General features: G+C 43.8%; 1 protein-coding gene across 1 annotated transcript in view; it reads right to left on the reverse strand.

Annotated features, from left to right (window-relative positions):
- Positions 1–13,860, reverse strand: part of PLCG2 (phospholipase C gamma 2) — an 84,854-nt gene extending 70,994 nt beyond the window's left edge. Inside the window, exons 1-2 of the mRNA XM_066636925.1 lie at positions 13,763–13,860; positions 6,017–6,247 (exon numbers count right to left, since the gene is read on the reverse strand). Of these exons, the coding sequence (XP_066493022.1) occupies positions 6,017–6,212 (196 nt within the window). The 5' untranslated portion in view covers positions 6,213–6,247; positions 13,763–13,860. The remainder of the gene's footprint in view (positions 1–6,016; positions 6,248–13,762) is intronic.
- Between the last annotated feature and the right edge of the window lie 10,997 nt (positions 13,861–24,857).

The raw sequence follows: 24,857 nt of genomic DNA on the forward strand, positions 1-24,857 counted from the left end.
AAGAAGAGAATGGTGCAAAAGAGGAAGTGTACAGGAAGAAGTGTAGAAAAGGAAGTGTCTCTTCCACACTTCCTCCTGTTTCCTGGATTTAAAAAGGAAGAAGACAATGGAATGGAGCGGAAGAGAAGTCACGGAGCCTAGTGCACCACTTGATGGGTCACCTCAAGTGCCAGTTCTTGGGTCTAGCCCTAATTACTGGTCTCTTGAGGACTTCATGCAACTGACAAAGTGTACTAAAGTGCATAAAAGCTAATATATACTGAAAGATACTACTCAAACATTAAGGTTATATAAGACACTTGGTAGTTTTGCTGCTGCCAATTAAGGGCCCAAATCCTATCCAACTTTCCAACACCAATGCAGCCATGCCAATGGGGCATATGCAGAGTCCTGTGGTGGGAGGCAGTCACAGGGTCCTCCTAAAGGTAAGGGAGCGTTTGTTCCCTTAGCTTAGGGCTGCATTGCAGCTACATCAGTAGGGTAGGATTGCCTACCCTTTGGGAAGTTGTTTACATAAGGTTGTGATAGTATCTCTCAATTTCATCTCCCATCAACGGGAATGCAGAAGGAATTGTGCATAAAAGAGTCTCAAAGAAGGCTACCCACAAGACATACTATCCCTCTAACTTCATTCTGACTTTTAAAAGAAATAATTGTCACATTTTGCAACCTTCAACAAGCAAATCAGATTTCATTTTTACTAGAGTCTCACTACATTTTTAAAAGAAAAAAAATCCATTTTAACCTCCAGTTCAACATACTGAACCTGAAAGCTAAGGAACTTCCATCTTCATGCTTGTTGTTAAAGAATCAATTTCTTTTAATAAGATCTGGTTCAATGATCAATGCTTTCAGTGGGATCTGCACAAAGAAGATAATTCTATCCATTTTCTCCAACAAGAAAGCTATTCACTGGACTAGAATAATCTTTAGACAGCAACTATACAAAACATGTGCTCAGTCCCTCCACACAGCCATTTTATAATTATTGGAACCTTCTCGAATCTTGATATACTGGCTGCTATTTCTACAGTGCTACTGATGTACACAGTGCTTTACAGAACAGGCAAAAAGAAAGATTCTTGCTCCAAGTTTATAGTCTAAACACTGATAGGCAAGGCAACAGAAGCAAGGGAAGGAGAGGAAAGAGAACCAGAGTATCCCAACATACAAAAGTACTAATATATACTCACTGTTTAGGCTTAGTTTTGGTTCAGTGCATGAATTATGGGCTAAACAAGAGGCATGATATACAGCAGACCCACAGATAGGAATTCATGGACCCCAGGTGAGTCACATCTGCACTGCCACTATTTTGTCTTGAGGGTCAAGTTTGCACAATCTGAACAGGACCTGGGATTAAGGATTCAAAAGGAGGTAAATGCTGCTGGTGGCTTTGGAGGGGTTGCTTTGGCCAAGACCCCCTATTCTTCAGCAGCCTTCTTCAGACACTCACCTTTCTGTCTCCTCTCCAGTGGAACTCCCTTTGCTCTCTGCCTTGCTTCATCTCACTTCCTCTTACTCGCTCTCCATCTTTCAAAAGTGAATGTATGCTCCTGTCATGCCACTTTCTGCTCCTCCTCTCCTTGCAACTGGCCCCAAAGAACAGGAGGTATAGAATGGCAAGATAGCAATGCATTTTTTTCACCTACCACAGACTGGTAAGGGAGGGAAGATATATTCAGTAGGTTTCATGCATTAAAAATTGGTCACTGTGTTTAATAAAGAAGCACAAGTTCAACCCAACTGCAATCTGGTGACTTTGATGGGTGATGGTGAGTGTAAATAGAATGCTAGATGCAAGTATCTTGTGGTCTTGTGTGTACTCCCTGAGGCATCTGGTGGGCCGCTGTGGGATACAGGAGGCTGGACTGGGTGGGCCCTAGGCCTGAGCCAGCAGGGCTATTCTTATCTCCCTGCTGAGTTCCTGGAAGTGAGTACCATGTTGCAGGTTGAGGAGGGTTCCAGCTCTTAAGAAACTGAAGATCACCAGTACAGAGCACATTATCACCATACAAACATTGCAATCTAACAGAAATAAAGAACATGGAATCCAACACAGTACTGGAATGCATGCAAATATCCTTACACTGAAATGCAAAAGTATCTACGTATTTTATAGCATTTGTTTCCCCCATTTTTCCTCTCACTCAAGAAGCACCCAAGGCAGTCCCCAACAAAACTTAGAACACAATAAACAGGGTGAAATGGCAAAATCAAAAGTTGTAGAAACTACAAGAAGAAAAAAAATAATCAGGCAGCAGGAAACCAAACAGACAGCAAACCAAACAGACAGCAAAAAAAATTCTAGATTCCAAAAGCTAGAACAAATTCTGTAATTCTTTAGCTGCTATCAAAAATACACACAGAAGAAGCCAACGTCATCTCAAATGCTAGGGATTTCCACATACAGGGTTCCACCACAGAGGTGGTCTTTCTTTGGATCATGACCAACAAAACTTTTGCCAGTGGGGGAACCTGCAAGAAAGGTCCCCTCCAGATGACCTCAAGGGGAGGACCATTGCATATAGATAGTCCTTTAGAGATCTAGGTCCAATGTGGTCTTTTAATTCACATGACCACGAAGGAAAGATCTGCAAGCAAGAACCAACTATAATTACTTACTTGATAATCCTTCCTTATAGAATCCACTTCCCAAATCCACCTGTATACACCTATTCCAACCTGGAATTACCTGTATGGATAAAAACCCATTGTGCCAGAAACCAACCTAGATAACATCCGATACAGGTTTCAATTGTTCTTCAATTCATGGTTTTACTTGAATGAAAACTTTTTTTAAAAACCACCTACTCAAAAGCAAATGACAAGGGTTTATATTCTGTAAAGAGTAGTTGCATTTTTTAAATTTTATTTCCTTCTACTAGAAACCCTATTAGCTTACGAAAGTTGCAGCAATATTCATTTCAAGAAAACCCAGATCACACTAAAAAAAATCCCCAATATTAAACAGGAAATATTTGATCATGGGGAAGACTGCTCCCCGTGTTCCCTTCTGCAAAAAAACTGCACAAGTATTATAGGAGGGGCAGGCCTAGTATCCATGCCATCAGAGTGGCTCTCATGTGTTCCCTCTCTAGAAGGACCAATTGGTTTCAAGACTGCTACAACACTGCTACATTTGCTGCAGCAGATAACGTAAGAACTCATCTGGAAGGTGCAGGGTTTACATATGGGACAATAATTCAGATTGATTAAAGGTTAAAGTATAACCCAGTGGTTCTCAAACTGGTGGGTCTGCGTTGCTAAGGAGGGTGAGGGGGGTTTTACTTACTGTGGGCTTCGGCAAGCAGCAGGAAGCCCCACACAGCCCTCCGCAGAGTACTGGAAGCCCCACACAGCCCTCCGCAGAGCTCCCCAAAGCTTGGAATGTTGAGAAACAGTATGCGCAAAACACTTCTGGTTTGCAAACACAGCCATGATGTGGTTTGCGCTCACTATTGTTCAACATTCCAAGCTCCAGGGAGCCCTGCAGAGGGCTGAATGGGGCTCCTCTCACCTCCTGATGCTTGCCCAAGCTCACACTAAGTAAAAGCATCCCCCTCGCTCCCCTTAGCGAAGCGATCCTAGGGATCGCATCACTGCCCTCATCCATCCCTGAAAAGACTTACTTTAGGTGCAAAGCTCCCAAACCACTTACTTTAGGTGCAAAGCTTTGAGAACCACTGGTATACTCAATCAGATATCTGACTTTTAACCAATCAAGTGTAAATAAATTTATGTTTTACCAGCATATCAATTTAGGGGTTGAGATACTGTGCCTTTTAACCAATCAAGTGTAAATAAATTTATGTTTTACCAGCATATCAATTTAGGGGTTGAGATACTAAAGGAAGTGTAAGCCAACTTACAATTTAATAATCAAAAGCTACCATTAATTGTGATAAGTCCAACCTTTAATGATTTCATTTCAGAATACTTTTATAGTCAATACCAAATAGCCTCAAAACAAAAAACAAACAAAAAACACAAGCGTGAGCCTAATTTAGTTAGCACACTAAGGGCCCAATCCTATCCAATTTTCCAGTGTTTGTGCAGACATGCCAATGGGACATGAGCTGCATCCTGTAGCGGGGAGGAAATCATAGAGGCTTCCTCAAGATAAGGGAATGTTTGTTCCCTTACTTTGGGGCTGCATTGTGGTGGCACCAGTGCAAGAAAGTTGGATAGGATTGGGCCCTAAGGCTGCAATCCTATAAACAGTTACTTGGGTGTAAATTTCACTAAACTCAACTGAAATTATTTCTGAAAAGAGATGGACAGTGCCTGACATATTTGAATCTGTTGATTAATTAGTGGCATATTTAAATAATGTGCAGTGCAATCCTAAACTGCACTTGGGTCAGTGCAAGTCCCTTACACCGGCCCAGGAGGGTCGCAAACATGCCATAAAGCACATTTGTGCCTCCTCATGAGCAAGCCGTGCCAGCGCATTAACTTGTGCAGCGAGCCTTGTGTTGGCCCAGCTGGGTCAACACAAGGCTCTGGGGTGGGTGCGGAGGAGGTGGGAGGGAGGCGTTCCAGGGCAGGCAGAGGGCGGGCAGTGAGCGGCCCCGGGGGCAGGTGGGCAGGGAGCAGGAGGCAGGGCTGGGATCCAGCAGTAATGCTGTATCGCAACCCCCATTCCCAGGGAGTTTGGAGTGGGAAGCCGCTCCGCTATTTTTGGACATGCGCCACCTCTGGAGGCGGCGCGGGTCTGAGGAGACCCACAGGGGCCAGAGCGCCTTAACCAGGTGTAAGGGGAAAAGTTTCCCCTTGCCTCTGGCTGAGCCAATTCTGGCCCCATCCTGCGCTGGATTCAGCACAAGGCTTGCCTATTCCAGCGCAGGGTAGGATTGCGCCCTTAAAGTTTCAAGACAGAATCCCTGCATTTAGGTAAATTCCTTAAAGTAATGGGATTTAAGCAGCATAATTGTGCATTGGAGGCACAATTGATTCATACAGTACAGTGGTTCTCACACATTTAGCACTGGAACTCACTTTTTGGAATGAGAATCTGTCAGGACCACTGGAAGTGATGTCATGACCAGAAGTGACAGCATCAAGCAGGAAAATTTTTGACAATCCTAGGCTACAATCCTAACCACACTTACCCAGGAGTAAGTCCAATTTACTATCATTGTTAAAAGAGTATACATAGTAGCTTGTTAAAAGTACACGTCTTTAACATTTCCCTAAATGCACATATCATATATCAAGGTAGCAACAAATCTAATATAATAAAAATAAAATATTGAAATGAATGGGAACACACCTGAAATTGGCTTGCGACCCCCTAGTGGATCCTGACCACAGTTTGAGAAACACTGATATAGTGAAAACCTCAGCCCTAATATTTATTAGTTCTCTAGATCTGCTACCATAGAATCATTAATCCAGAGCCACAACATGCAGCTAGCATACAGAGGGGTTTTATATCAGTAGTTCAAATTGGACATCACTTCAAGTTACACTTTGTGCTAACCATGAACCCAAATAATGGTTTAAGCTTCCAAATACAAAACAGACAAACAGCAATTTGGAGCTGCTCACCTGCTTTGCTTTTCCACCTTCTAAACACTTCGTTTCATTAGCTCTGACTATCTTCACAGTCTCTGAAACTATGGTTTCTCAGTTAGTTCAGACATCAGTAACTTCTGTAAGCCATGGTTTAGTGCAGTATCTGAAGAGTGCCATTAAAAGATGCTATGGTCCTATTTCAATACAGTGAAATCTCAGTTCCCTTTGGCTCCAGAGGCTGGGGGGGGGGGAAGGAATCAGTGATGAACCATCGCATATGCAGTCCATTACTGATCAGAACATTCCTAAGTGATGTTCACTTGTACACCAAAATCAGGAAACAAACTAGGGAGATAGTTGGACCTTGAAGTAATAAAAGGAAAGATTAAAGAGGAGCATCTTCATTGCTGTCACCACATCGAACAATGTACCCACAGATGTCCCACAATGTTCCCACATGATATATTCAATGAGCTGCCCCTCAGCAGATACTCACAGACTCCTTCTATCTTGTCAGCTGTCTTACTCCATGCTACCTGTCTGGTTTCCATTATGACTTGGATTGTCCTCCTCTCTGGATTACTCTTCTTGAGGTTGTACATTGTCATCACAGTGCCCAACTCCAGAGTCCTTTTGATCTGACTCTTCTCATACTCTGGTAGCTCCCCATAGTCTATACTTTTCCTGGACATTTTCAGAGTGAGGGCAACACGTTCACCTCAGCAGGCTGAAAGGAAAAGAAGGAAGAGTAAAGACGCATCATTTTAAAACAGGCCTTTTGTTATTGTTTCTTAAAAGGAAGTTTCTCTGTTGTTTCCTTTTCAAGAAAAAGGAATTTCAAGAAGTGAAACTAAGCTGGCAAGAGCAACTGCTCACAAGGTCAAGGTACACAGGTCTTCACTACTATCTGGTTAACTAACAACTCTCCTACCTTGATAAATACATTTCAAAGGGTGATTTGCTGCTGTAGAGGAAAAGTGTTAGTACTACAGGAGCCAACTCAATACGATTACGCACAATTATGGAGTATAGCTGGGATGGGGAATCATGGGCAGTCAGCAAAGTAGGAAAATGAAGCAAGAATACCTTGGGGTCATCAACAAGGCATCACTACTGTGTCTGCACTGTAGTACTGTTTGTACACCACATTATTAGATTAATGCTTTATTCATTTCTAACATCCCCTCCAAGCTTCTGTGCATCAATCTCTATCTACTGGTCAATAAACAACAGATTGCTGCTTAAGGTTCAAAATAATAATTCAAAAATAATAAGAGGAGCAGAGGTCTATCACAGCCCAATCCTGACTAAAATCTTCCCACCAATGCAACCGTGCCAAAAGAGCACACATTGTATCTTGCCTCCAAGGTAAGGGGAGATTTATTCCCTTTCCTCAGCATAAGCCTCTGCTTCCCCGATAAGTCTACTCCAGTGGTTCTCACACATTTAGCACCAGGACCCACTTTTTAGAATGAAAATCTGTCAGGACCCACTGGAAGTTATGTCATGACTGTAAGTGACATCATCAAGCAGAGAAATTTTTAATAATCCTTGGCTACAATCCTACCCACACATACCCAGGAGTATGTCCTATTGACTATCATTGTTAAAAGAATATACATAGTAGCTTGTTAAAAGTACAGGTCTGTAATATTTCCCCAAATGCAGTCACATACGCATCAAGTCCAATACATTAAAAATAAAACATTGAAATGAATGAGGACCCACCTGAAATTGGCTCATGACCCACCTATGGTCCTGATCCACAGTTTGAGAAACTCTAGTCTACTCGAATCAGCACCAGTTCTTTGGCTAATGCCAGTCTGAGTTAACCTGGGGTGGGGGGAGAGGGTCAGGATATTGGGGAAGCTACCATTGCCAATAACTACCCCCTTTCCACCCTGGACACACACTGCCCCCAGTCCCCATCCCATTCTTCCCCCTCCCCACTCTAGTCCACCCACATTCCACACATCACCAACCCCCATGCCAACTTATTGGCACCAGGCCATTCTGGAAGGGCACTTTTGCACGGTGACCTAGTTGTGCATGAAACCTTAAAGGCTGTTTTGCTGCTGGAATATGAGTTCCTACAGTGCAGCAGCCTGTTAGGATTCAACCCTCAATGACTCCAAGTCATGACGGCTGAACCTGCAGCTTCAGAAGCGGGGGAGATTATGTGGGCTTCCCAGAGGCTGATAGTGGACCTGTGTTAGAAACAGGATTCTGGCCTTGGACCTAATCCATTAAGGGTTTTCTTACATTCTTATGAGCCATGCAAGTCCTAAAGAGATACAGAATTAAGCTGCCCACCCCTAGTGCTCCAAGTGGCATTGCTAATCCTGAAACAGCTCAGCTAATACACAATCTATTAAGTGAACCTGTGGTGCAACACTGTATTTGATCATTCTATTTCCCCACACCCAACAGATACCATACAAATGTGAGAATCACTTTGAAAACTCCAACACCATAAATGTTCCTGACCTTCTTAACAAGCAGAAAAGTTCCACACTCCTGGATAGCAACACAGCTGCCTTATTCATACTATCAGTATTCAATATGATAATATTCATAGTATCAGTCCATTTATGCCACAGATTGGTCCTGAGAAGCAAAATGATGACTCCTCCTCTCACTCTAAAGTCTTATCACTACATAATCATTTTAGCAAGTCTATTCTAATTCATGAGAAGTAACAGGAAGCACATATATCAGGCTACCTTAGTGAGTCAGACCTTTAGTCTATTTATCTCAATGTTGTCAACACTGACTGGCAGAGCTCTCCAGGTTTTCTGGTAGGAATCTTTCTCTGCCCAACCTAGAAATACTGCTTGGGACTGAAACTGGAATCTTCTGAATGCAAATCAGATGCTCTACCTCTGAATTAGGGCCCCATCTAAAAGCCATCTTCTAGAACTGACTGGATCTTTTTTTGAATGAAAGATCTTTTTTTCATCCATTTTGCCCACCACCACTGCAAGCAACCTGTTTCAGTTTCCTTGTTAATAATCTGACCCTCCTATCTCTTCTTTCTTTTCTGTAAGCATTGGCCTCAGCCTCTCTCTTTTGCAAGCACAATGACTGCAACACTAAAAGGTTTGAAAAACATCTTGTATTTCTTCTAACAAGTTACATTTTGCCCTTTTAAACACAAACAAACTGAAAAGTCAGTTTTCACCTTGACATTGATGTGGAAAAACAGCAAGCACAAACTAGAATGCCACTGTGTAATCTCATGCCACCACTGGAAAGGATCACAGTACTCTGATTCCAAAATCCTGGGGCAAACACCATCTTATACAAAACATTATACATTAAGCAGCTGTAGTATTTGTCCAGTGGCCCATAATTACTCATTATAGTACCATTCTCTATCCTTCAAAGTCATCATTTTTATGCCTATTTGTTTACACAAGACACAAGAAAAATTTACTGAATACCTGGAGTGATTCCTGCACACAAAGAAGCAAACACAGAACAAACGTAAGAGTGTATACAGGAGCTGTTTGCAGGGAAAAAATGACATCGAGCAGCAGAAAGAAAAAATACCCACTGAGAAAGATGGTGTAATACCAAGAAACAGAGCTTGAAGGAAAGCAGACTCCTAGGATAAGCCTAGATCTCTCTTGCCAGGACTGAAATAGGGAGAAAGTAAATGTCCTACAAGAAGCCTCCTGATCCACTATCTATAAAGGACTGGACTACTGCTGTCACCTTCCCTGCAACATTCTCAACAAAATCCTTCACTATCCAGTGAAAGATTTTAAGACAAGTGAGTGAAACTATCTTAAATACTGAAGGAATCCATTTAAACTGGCTTTAAATTACCACAATAATACTTCCCTGCCTATTGTTAGAACATGGTTAATTTGCATTGGAACCTGGAAAGGCAATGCAGACAGGGAAAGAATTCCCTAGATAATGAGCTGAGTTTCGAGAAACCATAGGCTGAGTCATGCAACCAATCTACCCACCTCCCTACACCTCTCTTCCTAGCCTATAAAAGAAATTAGCAATTTCTCACTCTCACAGATGTGTGCATACACACAGAGAGAGAAGGAAGGTGGAATGATTCAACTAGTTATGCAAATATTCACTAGGTGGATAAATTTAGCTTGAACAAAATGTTTTCTGGTACTGATCTTGACTTTTTGGAGGAGGAGATATGTAGGCATGGTGTGGCATGCAATTCCCACATGGGAAAAAAGTAAACCGGCTCCCCACAATCCATGAGATTATCTGCCCTACCTTTCAAGTCAGTAGCCCCTTAGACTATGTCCAGTTTCAACACAAGTTTGAAGGCTGCTATCCGTTTGTAGCTACAAGTTCTCAGCTGCCATCAGTGTTCAAAATTAGACATACTTGTATGGCAACTGTAACCTCTCAAATAAAGAACATTTCTCAAAACAACAGAATGCCTTGCAGAGCAGTCCCACATGTGGTCTCATCAGGAAGTTTACTGCTGTAGAAAAAGGATTTATAGTCTATGTGGTGTGATTAAATAAGACAGGTCCATATACAACTGAGCCCTTCATATGCATTTGTATAGGACCCAAAACACCAAGAAATCCATTTGGGGCTGAAAGTGTACATTACTTAGCTACACACAATAAAAATTAGTAACACTAAAGTACAAATCAAGAGTATTTGATCATCTACTTTGCTTATCATCCCAGTTTCAATCCCAGGCAGCATCTCCAGATTGGGCAGAGTTCCTTGAGACCATCACAACAGGAGGTCCCATCAGCAAGAGGTTCCCTTCTGTCACATTATACCAGTATGTAAGAGATATTCTCCCCACGTGTCCAGTATGGCACTAAAACATCAACTTCAAGAGTTCAGGGGCTGAAGATGCCTTAAGTTATGCCTTCCAAATACAAAATGTACAAATAAATATTTCTGAGAAACTCAGCTCAACTAGTGGTCTTTTGGATTAAATCAAGCAAGGATCTTGGATCATGACCATAGCATGTTTATCCCTGTCTCCCTTTTCTGTCAATATGTTCTGTGTCCCTAACAGAAAGTTTCTCAATAAGACTCCATCAAGTGACTGAAAATGAAACAGTATTTATAATTGGCTTTGGTCTAGTTCAAATTAGTTACTACCATGTTTGTACACACACAGAGGATCCAAAAACACCTAATTATTTATCTGAATTATAACTACTCCTATCCATTAGGGTTTATTTTGGACACTAAGGTTGTATAACAATTTCAGAGAAGCATGATAAAAACTTAAAATGTAAGCATTAAAAAAACTACTACAGATTTACATCTTTTGTTTAAATCTTAGCTACTAAACACTTTTTTATCATGTAATCAGATCACGCTTCAGTTAAATGTTAGGAGAAAAAGAACTCCAAAATTGGGGAGTATCCAGCAAGGAATGCCCACTCCAAATGCCTTTTGTTGGTGCTAATCTGAAAGGCAGAGATGAAAGACAAGCATCAAAGGTCAGTCTCAGACATCACAACAGGACAGAAAGCTGCCCAAACTTTCCCGATCCTAACTAGTACAAGCAGTTAGGACACTCATCTCAACATGTCAGAAAACGGGTGGGGGGGCTGTTTTGTCCATCAGAGCTGGCTGATATAACAGCATTATCCTAATTATGTACACACCCGGAAATATACTGCAGATTCTTAGATCACATTTCTAGAAGCCAAGTACCTGAGATCTTACCAGCCTGACAGTGCAATCCTATGCGTGCATCCTCAGAAGTACATCCCACTGAGTTCAATGGGACCTAATCCCAGGTTAAATGTGCAGAGGGTTTCGGTTACCCATCCTCCCTGCATTCACAGTGCAGATAAGGCACAGTTGCTTAAAAATCTATGCATATTATTTTCACCCATGGATTCTTATATGACAGTGACTGAACACTGGGCAGTGATGATTCTCTGCTTGAGCTGCTCATTCTGTAGGCTTTCGCTACACTGCAGGGGGTATTTTTCTCTACTCCAGCAATAATTCAGGGAGTTCAGAGACTAGCATCCTATCCTTTTTTTAAGAAGGAATCCACTGATCTTTACAAGCATTAGAAATTTTTAGTTCCTAATCCAAGCAAAATATTCATAATGGAACATAGCATTTCCTTACCACTTAGGTTCTCTTGCTCTCTCCCTCTCACACACACACTTTCTCCAAATACAGACCAGCTCCTGTGTCTACACCACACCACCGTCCCTTCCTTCACTCACCATCTACATTGGCTCAGTTACTAACCCACCCCTTTCCTACTGGGGAGGGGAACTGGCTTCCTTCCCTCTTTTTGCAGCCACTTTTTGCAGCAACTGGCAGCAGTAGAGCAAAGAGAGAGCCCTCTTGGCTGCAATCCTATGCACTTTTCCTGTCCCAGTGAATTCATTGGGACTTACTTCTAAATCAATATGCACAGGATTGGGCCATCAGTCAGGCCTCATCAAGTACTGCAACTAGAGAGCCAGGGCCACCATAAAACCTACATGCTGCCTTTTTGTCCAAGGATGCGCAAGACTGTTCACAAAAGAAAGGCATGAAAAGATTGGAACAACATAAAGTGAATCAACAGCTCTACTCCAGAAACAAGTTCCCAATTGGAGCATCTGTGTAAATAAGAAGGTCAAAACTAAGCAATCTTGGGCCAGCAACTGTGGGATCTTACCTCTAGAAACCTGGAGGAAGAAAGGTTCCCTCTCATATACAGTAATTATGTGCCCCAGAAAACATGCAGCGTGTCAGTTCCCTTCCACCTACACCTGAGTAGCAACAAGCAAGCTTAAGAGTAAATTCCATCCACACCATAGCCGCCTTCACAGTTTCCAGCATTCATTAACTACTATACTAGGCAACTGCAAGGCAGAAACATGTTGTGGGTAGAATTCCAACCTGCTTAGGAGTGGGCGACAAGATTCTATAGCGTGTCTCAGAGCATGTGAAGAGTGCCATCCTCTCTGAGAAAGCCCCACCAGTTTTCCTTGGTGACACTTGGGCATTTTCAGACAAGCTCTGAGCCCCAGCACCTTGCCCAGCTGAACAAGCACTGATATTGAGGAGAAAACAAAAAGAGGAGCAACTTTCAACATCTTTCATCACATGGCACACTGAGAAGGCACTAAAAGTGTCAAGGCACACCATCAGTTTTTTGACAATTGACAAAGCATACTGCACTGCTGGCTGGGGGCTCACATCCCCCAATAGCCCTATTAGTATATGACCCTCCCCCAAATTCCTGTGGCAAACCTGCAAATGATTCAAGGCACACCAATGTGCCATGGCACGCAGGCTCAAAATTGCTGCCATAGAGCAGCCATTTTCAACCACTGTGCCGTGGCACACTGGTGTGCGGCGAATGGTCCCCAGGTGTGCCACGGAAATTTGGGAGAGGGTCATTTATCAATAGGACCATTGAGGGATGTGAGCCCCCACTGACAGCACAGTGTGTCTTGTAAATTGTCAAAAATCTTATGGTGTGCCTTGACCATTTTAGTGCCTTGCCAGTGTGCTGCGAGATGAAAAAGGTTGAAAAACACTGAGTAACCACAACACCCCCCCCCCGGAAAGGGGGGGCACACTTAAAAACAGTGCCACAAAGCATGTGTATAGTGTTGGGCTGCAATCCAGAAGAGCACACTTGCATGGGAATAAGCTTCACTGAACCCAATGAGAATTACTTCAGAGTAGAAATGGCCAAGCTTGCCATGTTAAATGAATCCTCCCCTGAAGGACCCCCCCATCAGGTTTAGGAGTGGAAGGGAAAATGAAGTTGCCAGGAAGAGTTTACAAAAGTAAAAAAACTGGGCATGGACAGCTACTGCTGAGGCTGCACTTTCCTGAGAGTAAGCCCCCTTGAAAAACATGGGATTTGCTTCTGAGTAGACCAGCCTAGGAAGGAGCTCTACTTTTCTGCGAGTAAGCCCCACTGAAGACCATGGGACCTGTTTCTGAGTAGACCCAACGTAGACAGGGGCTCCACTTTCCTGAGTGTAAGCCCCCTTGAAGACCATGGGACCTGCTTCTGAGTAGACCAGCCTAGGAAGGTGTTCCACTTTCCTGAGAGTAAGTCCCCTTGCAGAACATGGAACTTGCTTCTGAGTAGACCAGCCTATGCAGGTGCTCTTAATTGTACAGTTAAGTAGTTAAAGCAACGTAATTAAGGGAGAAGCGGGGGGAGGGAGGAAGCCCCACACTCGGGGGGAAGCGGGAGCGCGCGGCGGGGGGGGAGATCCCTGCAGCCCCCCCGCCTGAAGGGGCTCCTCACCTGCGCCTGAGCTGGGAGGCGGGGGCGCGCTTGCGGCGCCCCAGGCTCGTCCCCGCGTCCTGCTGCCTGCCCACCCGGCAGACTCGTGCGGCTCTGCTGCTGCCTCCCTGCCTGCCAGGAAGGCTCCACTTCTGCTTCTGGGCTGAGCTGGAGGAGGAGGCGCCGCCGCCGCCGCCGCCGCCGCCGAGGGGGTCACGTGACGTGCGGGGGGAGGGAAGGAGTCTCCTCACGGGGGCGCGTCCCAGCTTTTGGGCGGGAATCTCCTCACACGCGCTCCCCTCAGACATCTGAGGCGGGGTCGTACTTGCACAGGGTTGGGAGGGCAGGTGAGGCAGAGCCTCCCCGCTGGAGTCCTTGGAAGACACCACCACCGTGTGAGGTGAGGCAGAGCCACCCCGCCGGAGTCCTTCGAAAAGGGCCGCCGCCGCGGCTCTGCCTCACCTCACACGGTGGTGGTGTCTTCTAATGACTCCGGCGGGGAGGCTCTGCCTCCCCTGCCTCACCTCACACAGCCTTGCTTCACATGGACTCCGGTAGGGAGTCTCTGCCTCACCTGTTCACAGCCTCACCTCACACCAGGGTGGCGCTTTTCAAAGGACCCTGCCAGGGAGGCTCTGCCTCACCTCACACAGCTTCACCTCACCTCACGCCTCAGATGGGGGGTGGTGCTCTTCAAAGGACTCCAGAGGAAGGCTCTGCCTCAACTCACACACCCTCACTTCACACAGGTGCAGCACTTGTCAAAGGACTCCAGTGGGGAGGCTCTGCCTCACCTCACACAGCCTCACCTCACATCTGCCTCGCCTCACAGGTGCAGCACTTTTCAAAGGACCCCAGCAAGGAGGCTCTGCCTCGCCTCACACAGTCTCACCTTACTGGGGTGGTGCTTTTCAAAAGACCCTGGTGGGGAGGCTTTGTCTCATCTGCATCACCTCACAAGGTGGTTGCACTTTTCATAGGACTCCAGAAGGGAGGCTCTGCCTCCTCACCCACTGCACATCCCTGAGATATATCTGCAAATAAGCACCTCACTCCTTGGGGGGGGGGGTGTGTGTATGCACACACATGGACCATCTCTGTCTTTGTCAGCCATTTTCAACATTTTTCCTCTCATGACTCCCCGAGGAGATACTGAAATTGTCAAGGCACACTCTGCTGGTGTGGGGAGAGCTCACATCCCCCAGTGGCCCTACTAATCAATGACTCTTCCCCAAACTCCTGCAGCACACCCGCCACAAAGTGGTATTACTAGGGATTGTAACAGCTGGTGCTAGAGACCAGTGTGTCACCCCCATGATGGACCTCCTCCTATGCAGTGGGCAGGGCAACGCTGTGGGCTGTAGATGTGATGACACATCATCATCCTGTCCCCACATAATTGCCCCGCTTCCTCATCATTAAAATTGTATTAAAACTACAGTATTTCATACACAGCCTACATGTATGTACTTATGTATTTGTTTCTGTAAAAATGAACAGGAACAAATACACAAACAGTGCAACATGTGCTGAACATCTTAACTTGCTTCTTTATAAACGAGGAGGAACAAGTAAAATAAACAGTGCAATACTTAGTGAATAGCTCCAGAGGCGTCACTAGGGTTTGGTCACCCAGTATGAGAGCTTGTTGCATCACCCCCATGATGGACCTCCTCCCATACCAGACCATACAGAATAAATTACAATGCATACGCACAACATAAATGCAGTGGCATCTCTAGGGTTCATGTAACCCCTATTAACTGAACGTATTTATTTAAATATATAACAGTACAGGTCACCCAACAAATCAGTAGCCAACAAAAAACTAGTGACCAAATTGATGGCACTCACACAGCTGAATAAGAGTTCTAGTATTAGCTCTGATACATGGAAATGAGAGCTGACTCATACCAACTGGTTCCCTGCTGTTTCATAACAACACCTCAATGGCTCTCGGAACAATCAGTCTCATTGGCAAACTTTGAATTAAATAAATCCACTTTTTTTTACATAAGGCAGTTGTGTGTTCCTTTTCTGGTTTTTTTTGCTATATCTTTTGATAGAATAGATATATTTCAATGTGGTTTGTTTCATTGCATTCTGCATTAAATTCCACATCGAATGATATATAACATGATGGTATTAATAATTTTGGCCAATAGTGATGTCACACACAGCCCTGTACACATCACCTGGTGCAGCTCACACGCCCCTAGTGATGCCACTGCACTTGCAGAACACACACATGTGCACATCATCTTTCTCTAATCTGCCTGGGTACAGACAGATCGATAGCACTGCTCTGTGTACATCATTATGCATGTATAGTCATGACAGTCATGACAAAAAGGCAAAAACTTTCTTCATACCACAGACACATAAAGCTCAGATAAACTATGCGCTAAAGCCCTTTGGCTTCTGAGGCTCTCTGTCTGTTGCAGCATAGATAATACAGTCAGTTCTCATTATCCACTAGGGTTAGTTCCTGGAAACCCTAAGCAATGGTTCTCACACATTTAGCACTGGGACCCACTTTTTATGGGTCTGACAGAATGAGGATCTGTCAGGTCCCACTGGAAGTGATGTCATGACTGGAAGTGACATCATCAAGCAGGAAAATTTTTAACAATCCTAGGCTGGAATCCTACCCACACTTACTGAGGAATAAGTCCCATGGACTATCATTGTTAAAAAAAATACATAACATCTTGTTCAAAGTACAGATCTGTAACATTTCCCCAAATGCAGTCACATACCATGGCAGCATCAAGTCTAAAATATTAAAAATAAAATATTGAAATGAATGAGGACCCACCTGGAATTGGCTCGCAACCCACCTATGGGTCCCGACCCACAGTTTGAGAAACACTGCCCTAGAGTATAGCAAATTCACAGATAATGAACCCTTAATCCTATGGGATCAATGAGTTAGGTACAAGGGGTGCCATGGGAAGAGGAGTGGTACCTTCCATGCCATCCAAAAAATCAAGCAGAGATCCTCAGAAAGCCAGCAGAGTGCAGCAAGAGGTGCCAAAATATATCTGAATGCTGCAGAGACCTTCCAGAGGCTGCAGGGACTTTCAGAATGTCACCTGCAACCAGCACAGACCCCTTTAAAATGACTAGTGGAAACTTCCATCTCCCATTTTAAAGGGATCCGAGCTGGTCACAGGCACTATTCTGAAGGTCCCTGCAGCCTCCGGAAGGTCTTTGCATAGCAGATAAAGAGAACAGAGGCACAGATAATGAGAGGAGGTAGCAGTTTTGCCACTTGCAGATAAGAGAATTCACAGAAAGTGAATTTGCATATAAAGAAAACTGATTGTATATTAATCTTATATAATATAGATGAACAATATATATGTACAGGGGTGTATATACACCCACATGCATATACCTATACACACATACATATCTATATTCTATATCATGGGTCTCCAAACATTTCAGTATGAGGGCCACACCATATATTTTACATGTTTTTGCAGGTCAGAAAAAAAATCAGTTTGATAAAAGAATGAATGAAATTTAAATGAATGAATAAGTTTTACTTGGATCTTTTTTGTAATCAGTTTGATATGATTCAGAGCCAGTGGCGTCACTAAGGTTTGAATCATCGGGTGTGGGAGGCCAGTGCTTCACCCCCATGATGGACCTCCTCCCATGCAATGGGTGGGGCCCCAGGCAGTGGGCATTAGGATCACAGCATTTGGGGAAGCAAAGAAAATATGGTTTCCTTTCCCAAAAGGACTCAGAATCTTAAATTGATGCAAAAGGGACACCAGCAAACAGCCACTGGAAAAGACACTATCGGTGTAGCTAGAGGTGGCGCAGGGAGCCCCACTGTGGCATGCAAGCAACCCTTCCCCTTCAAAGCCAGATGTACACCTCCGTTTTGCTCACACCCCTGAAATGGCTCCGAAGGGGGGCGCTGCAAAACCTAGTGCTTTGCACTCTCTTTAGCTATGCCGCTGGTAGAGTCTTTTCCAGTGGCTGTTTGCTGGTGTCCCTTTTGCATCAATTTAAGATTGATGCAATCTTAAGAGTCAGAGTCCTTTTGGGAAAGAAAACCATAGTTTATTTTGCTTCCCCAAATGCTGTGATCCTAATTAGAAGCACTTTTTTCATTTTTGTTAAAGGGGAGAAGTGCCAGGTCAAGTGTATCTAGGAACATTGAAGGTAATGGGTCCCTGTCAAGGAACATTGAAGGGTATGTTGTCCCTGTCAAGGGACAAAGTCAGAATTTCAGATCCTTGAAGTCCCAGCTTCTTGTGAACAAGAGATGAAGGAAAACTGCATCGACTTCCTGGAATCTCAACCAGACACATAATATGTAAATTTAATAAATGAATAAAAGGAACAGATTGCACAAGGTAGAGCAATGATTTGGAAGAGAAAGGTAGATAAGCATTTCCTGGGAAGCTTTCCGATCTCCTTCCAAAGACCGCTCCGCCAAAGGCCGTCCATTGCTGATGAATCTCGTGCTTGATTCCAAACTTAAGATTCTATAATTCCACTTCCTACACCTTGATCCCCTTTGCATTCATTGGCTTAGTTGGCACAGTTCGTGTTGAATTACGAAACAAGCAAACTTTGCTTCTGTCAAAGGGATTATTCATTGCTCAAATGTTTCAAAAAAAGAAATTGCTACACAAGAGCTGCAACTCAAAGCGCTGTCCTCTGTAAGTGGGAAGGCTCAATTCTGATTTTGTTTGCTTAGAAATGACACTGTGTAAAATAATGATATAATACATGCATATTCAGGGACACTGGACAGGTTTTCTCTGATACTATGATAACAGAAATATAAGTGCCAGATGATGAAATAACTTAAAATTTGGATGGGGCAAAACTCCAGTTAGATTTAAGGCACTCCTCTTGAGTGACTAGAACCAGGAAATAAGATCAGTATCTTATTTGTGTCACACCTTAACTGCATCCCTCCACCCATGATAATGTCATAAACAAGGGTTGGCTCTTGTATATTAAAGAATCTTTTACATCTGCATCTTCCACCTTTCTCTGCACAGTAAACATTTGGCCCAGCTGAATAAAGCACTTGCCGGCACTGTTTGAAAGTGTTGAGTTACGACTAGCACTCAGACTCTTTGTATATAGGAATTCCAAACATTTTCACCCCACCTTTAAGAAAAAGAAGCTGCAGGCAGGTGCCAGTCCAGCTTGGGACTGTAAAGAGTGAGTTAAACTTGTTATTTTATTTATTGTAGAATCCAACATGCTGATCATTGGGTAGATTTTGTCTAATGACATTTTAGTGTGCTGTATGGTCATTGCTAACAACATATAGTGATTATATGTTGTTAGCAGTGACCATATTGTTGTTAGCAATAGCGGCAAGGAGTATGTCCTTCTTCATAGTGGTAGCTACTCTATGGAATTCCCTCTTTTTAGTGTATGAACCGCTCCCCCTTTGGAGGTTTTTCAGTATGGCCTAAAGACATTTCTTTTTACACTCACCTTCTGAGTTTGGGGCTTTTAATATGGATATTTAAGTTTTTATATTTAAGGTTTTATGGGCTGTTTTCTTTTTTCTGTTTTGTTGCTGGCTTTTTGCTGCTGGAACATTAAAATTCCCCAACAGTATGCACCCTAAAAAAATTGTTTTTAGGGTGCATACTGTTAGCAAATTTTAATGTTTACATTTTTTTATAATGTTTGTATTGTCTACTGTAAGCTGTTTTGAATACCTGTTTAGGAGATAAAGCAGGATATAAATTTGTAAGTAAGTATGTAAGTAACTAACGGACAAATCCTATGCAATTTTCAAGTGCTGTGCCAACAGGGCATGTGCTGCATCCTGCAGTGGGGGGCAGTCATGGAGGCCTCCTCCAAGTAAGGAATGTTTGTTCCCTTTCCTCGGGGCTGCATTGTGGCTGCATCAGCACTGGAAAGCTGAATAGAATTGGGCCCTTAGGCTACAATCCTAGCCACACTTTTCTGGGAGTAGTTCCCATTGAGTATAATGGACTTACTTCTGAGTAGACATGCTTAGGATCGGGCTCTAAATAAATATGAGCAAGGCATTGCCTAAGACCACATTAGCATTTTAATTTATTTCACTGACACATTAGGGGAGGGGCTCCGGTTCACTGGCAGAATAGAACCTTCCATACAGAACGACCCCAGGTTGGGTTCCAGTATCTCTGGGGAGGATTGGAAAATGACCCCATCTGAAACACCAGAGATGCTACTAGTCGTTGTTGATTATTGTCTGAGGGTGCAATCCTAACCCACTTTCCAGCACCAACATAAGGGCAATGCAGCTCCAAGGTAAGGGAACAAGCATTCCCTTACTCTGAGGAGAACTCCATGAGTGCCCCCCAACTGCAGGATGCAGCACACGTCCCAATGGCACCGCTATGCCAGTGCTGGAAAGTTGGTTAGGATTTGGGCCTGCCCCAGTTGGGAAATCATAGTTAACTTCCTATCAGAGGGAAAACGAAATGACTTTGATCACTAATTTTGCTAAAACTAAACAACCACAAAGGACAGTATTGTTCCTGGATTATAATGATACAGTCCCTGAAGAGGCATGGCTGGCACAGTTTTCCACACCCTTTTATCCTTGCAGGTTTTGAACTACTGGTTCCACAGCTGTCCTGGGATTATGTATGGCGCACTCCAGACACCAGAGACAAAGGGTGACAGAACTTGCTCAAGGAGCTCAGGAAAGAATATATTTGAGTGTTAAGCATAATGCAAACAACAACTGTGAATTCTGATTTGGCAAACATCAATCAGGTGCTGCAACTACATGCTGCATAAGCAATTCAGGGACACATGAACCTCAGGATCAAAACCAGAAGCATCCTTCTCCTAATTTTCAGCCAGTCTGTCCATGAGGTCCATGTTACTCCAACCGGCAGGTGTAGTAACATACTAAAATCTGTGATAGTCAACATTTTTCTTCTCATGGCACACTGACTTCTATGGTCTTCTCTGTGGTCTTGTGATGTCACTTACAGCCTCTGGAAGCCTCTTCTGGGTTCTGTGGCCCTGTTTCTAGTCTGTAGTAATGAATTTCTGTCCCTCTTCCTCTGAAAGCAATTCATTACTAGGGACAGTTGCCCTAAAAACTGGAAGGAATATTCAGTTATTTTCAACTGTGGTGCTCCAAACTCCCGAGGCGTACCTGTGAATCTTTTGTAGCATATTAAGGTACCATGGCACGCCAGTTAAAAATTGCTGTTCTAACTAGTAGGTTGAAATGGCTCTCAATAAATGCACCCAATGAAAAGGTAATGCAATAAATATCCTTCTGTTTCTCTCTTTTTGTACTGAGCCAGCATTGGTAACTTTCATGGTTGCATTTCTACTGCAGAGGCATCCCAGGGTCTTTCCAGACTGAGGGCTGTATCCTAAAAAAATTAGAGCAAACCAGACATAACCAGAGTTTTAAACTCACAGATATAAACATAAGAACCTTAAGTCCATATCAAAGCCCATCTAGTCCAGTATTCTCTTTCCCGCAGTGGCCCACCAGCTGCCTCTGGAAGCCCACAAGCAGGAGAGAAAGACACACTGTAGGAAGAAAACCAGATTGTATAGTGTTTGTTCAAGTGAAACTTTGGAAGTAGATACATAAACAAATTCACCTCTGCTTTTGAATCATGACTAAGTTCTGTTGAAATTAACAGAGCTGTAGCTGTGCCTAATTTGTCTCATTGATTTCAAAGGTGCTTTGTCAGAACTAACTTTCATAGAATACAACCAGAAAGTTTTCCTTTGGGAAGGGTCAGAGGAGAGGAGGGAGCTATGGTTCAGCCTGTGTTACCTGTATCAAATAATGTCCTCATCTCCACATAAAAGAAAGGACAAAAATAACCTTGAGTTGGAAGGAGCATATAGGTTGGGAGGTTGTATGCCAATGGAGACACCTGCACACAACACGAGAGCATTGCACAATCATTAAGGAGAAGGTGATGGGGAAAATGTTTAGTTGTTTTTTTTAAAGATAGGAGTATTCAAATATATGCTGGTAAGTGGCAGAAAAATTTTAGCATCATTGGGCAATCCCCCCACCCCAAAGAAACAGAGTGTCTGGAAAGTCCCATGTTTTCAGCCTCACAATATTTTATAACTGGGAAAATACAATACAGCCCCTAGATCAAGGGTGACCAACTGGCCCCTGGGGCACCTTGGCCCAGCTCCCAGAAGCCCCAGCCTAATGTTGATCAATGTGTGGTGACATTGGTTTCCTCCTATTTCCCTTAAAAGGAAAATACATTTGCAAAGGCTTTAAGATGATCTATATATGCTATCTCCCCTTCTTGCTCTTTGGGAGTCACGTCTACAATGTGCTATCCAAGTGTTCTCTACTGAGAGAAGCAACAAGACATTGCATATGTTTCATGCAATTGGATTGTATCACCACAGTATGCCCTTCCTCAGTGTTAGCAGTACTCACGGGTGTTTGTGTGTCCCATAACTGAGAACTCATCACAGCTAGTTACTATAAAGCCTGACCATCAGTGAGCAGGCTGGTTTCTGTGGAACAATACACAGAAGGATGAAGTGGCTTCTGAAATCACAGAAGCATGACCTAGATAATTAATTCAATGCTGCTCGCACAGCCATGTGTAATGCAGTTGTGTTAATGTTAGGAGTACATACCAGATTTTTCTCATCAATATAATTAGTGATGAGCAACCCAACTCCCTCCCACATATCTTCAGTAGGCAGTGTGATCATCATACTTTTTTTTTTTTTAACCCCAGCCCTTCTGTCTTCCCTCCTCCAGTAACCTGGCATTTCATGAACCTTTAAAAACATACAAATCACAGTGCTTTGAAAAAAAAGCATACACACACACCCCAGAGTTGCAAGTACACACAAAAGCAAGTCTATTCGAGTCACAACTTTTTCCAAATCACTGCCACAAGTTGCAAGTCAGCCCTGAGTCATTAGTGCGCATAACTAGTGTTACCCACAAGTCACAAAAAACCTGCTTTTTCACAGCTTGAGTCTGAATCTCAACTCTTGGAGGGGGAAAAAACCTGACAAATGGGATTTATCCCGTATAAATATTCTTTCTTTCTTTCTTTCTTTCTTTCTTTCTTTCTTTCTTTCTTTCTTTCTTTCTTTCTTTCTTTCTTTCTATCTGCTTACTTAATAGTCAGTCCTCTATATTCATAGAATTGACTCCCAGTCAACTTTATATCAGATTGTAACATTAACATAACTTGAGCTACACACCATCTCTTAGGCAGCCCTTGGGAAAGACAATAGCCTAGACATCAGCATATGTCCCTGCGCAAATGTCTCAGGGCCCCTATCCAAATCCTATCCAATTTTCCAGTGCCGGTGCAGCTGTTCCAATGGGGCATGCACTGCATCTTGTGGTGGGGAAGCAGTCACAGAGGCCTCCTTAAGGTATGGGAACATTTGTTCCCTTTCCTTAGGGCTGCATTGTGGCTGCACAGTGCTGGAAAATTGGATAAGATTGGGCCCTCAGTTTGCCTCCTGCTGAGACAGATGCTTCTTCTCTGCTAAAGTCCTTTGAAAAATGTTCCAAAGGCAGCACCTGAGCTCTTCTGCTGATAACATCACTGCTCCTGCTGCAGGAGAAGTCCTGGAGCTCCCTACTGTTCCCTCCTGACCACACTCCTGGATGGGGTGTCATACCACCAAAGCTGAAATGGGGCTTTAGGACCTATTGTGAAAAGGCAACAAATATGGTTGTGGTGTGCTGCAGCTAACGGTATAAGAGATCTCACTGTTTGACAATGCAACAGGTTTTGGGAAGCCAAAGGCTCATTTGTTTGGTTCCACCAACAAGACGTCAGGAACAAAGTCACAGAACATGCCCCATTGTTCTGCCAGGAAGCATTTTCAAGTTTGAATAGCAAATTTTCACACAAGCCTCTTAGAGAGAGGATTATTTCAGAGGGAAGATTTTATTAAGAAATGAATGAATATTTTGACTAGCAAATTTCCTTCAGAGATCCACCCCATACAAGGCAGGGGGGACGGAAGGAATGTAACTGCCTGAATGAACTGTCATGTATCAGACCTTCAACAGTTTCAGATATTGCACTGTTATGATGGGGAAGGGGTCCGGAGGCAGGAAATACAAGTGACTTGCACTGCCTGTTCCTCATGGTAACATCTGAAGCGGAACATTTGTCGCTTCCCCTTGCAGTGAGAGCAGATGCTTCTGATGCCTGAGCAGCTTGTGCACCTGTCCCCATGGGACAGATGCATCAGTTCCATCCTCTGTATTCCAAAGAAGCGTAAAGAAGAGGAAGTACAAGACACTTCTGGTTCCTTTTTGCACCACATTATGTTGTTACTGGGTGTGCTCAAAGACGCATATAACATGACACATGGAGGGGGGGGTAGGAGTGGACTACATATCCAGTGCAGTGGGTCCTGGCCCAACTCAGCAGACTGGCATGAAATGAAGAGGAAGGCAAGGATACAGGTGCAACTACATATAGCTTTGATTGTGGGAATAATCATACAATAACCAGGACAGGGAATCAAAAGATTATGCTATGTCATATTCTCTCTCACATATACACACACAAAACGAGGCATCAGAAACTTCTAGGGTGGAGAAAAGAGAAAGAGGAAATCCTTACAAGGAAAAGGGACACCTATAGTGCACAATGGGGAAGGGAAGAGAGGAGGGGAAGTAAGACATTAGGATCTTTGGGGAATCAGAGAGAATACCAAAGGAGAACAGGGACTGGAGAATCAGGAGTTATATGGGAATTAGAGGGTGGGGGATAGAAGACGGAAGACTGGAAGAGAAAAAAATGCAGAAGCATGAAAAGTCCCAATTGTGGTGTGAGATGGTGACCTGGGTCTGACAGCCCAATGCTGAGCTTCCCAGGGCCCGCTGAAGCAGTAGTGCCAAAGCAGCTACCACTGTATCCAGCAGGTACCAAGAAGCAGCTGGAGCTCTCCTCCAGAGAAAAGAACTTTCATCCCCTTCCCCTGGGGAAAGCCCCAAGTCCTGCAATGGGGGTTCTCAAGTCTGCACCGGCTATTTTGCCAGCACAGACTTGAGAGTATCCATGTCAGGCCGGAGTTCATGATCCTGCCAGTCCCGCCCCCCTCCTGCCCTGGATCCTCCCTTGCCCCCCAG

The sequence above is a fragment of the Tiliqua scincoides genome, chromosome 9, assembly GCF_035046505.1.
Source record: "Tiliqua scincoides isolate rTilSci1 chromosome 9, rTilSci1.hap2, whole genome shotgun sequence".
In the NCBI taxonomy this organism is placed as follows: Eukaryota; Metazoa; Chordata; class Lepidosauria; order Squamata; family Scincidae; genus Tiliqua; species Tiliqua scincoides.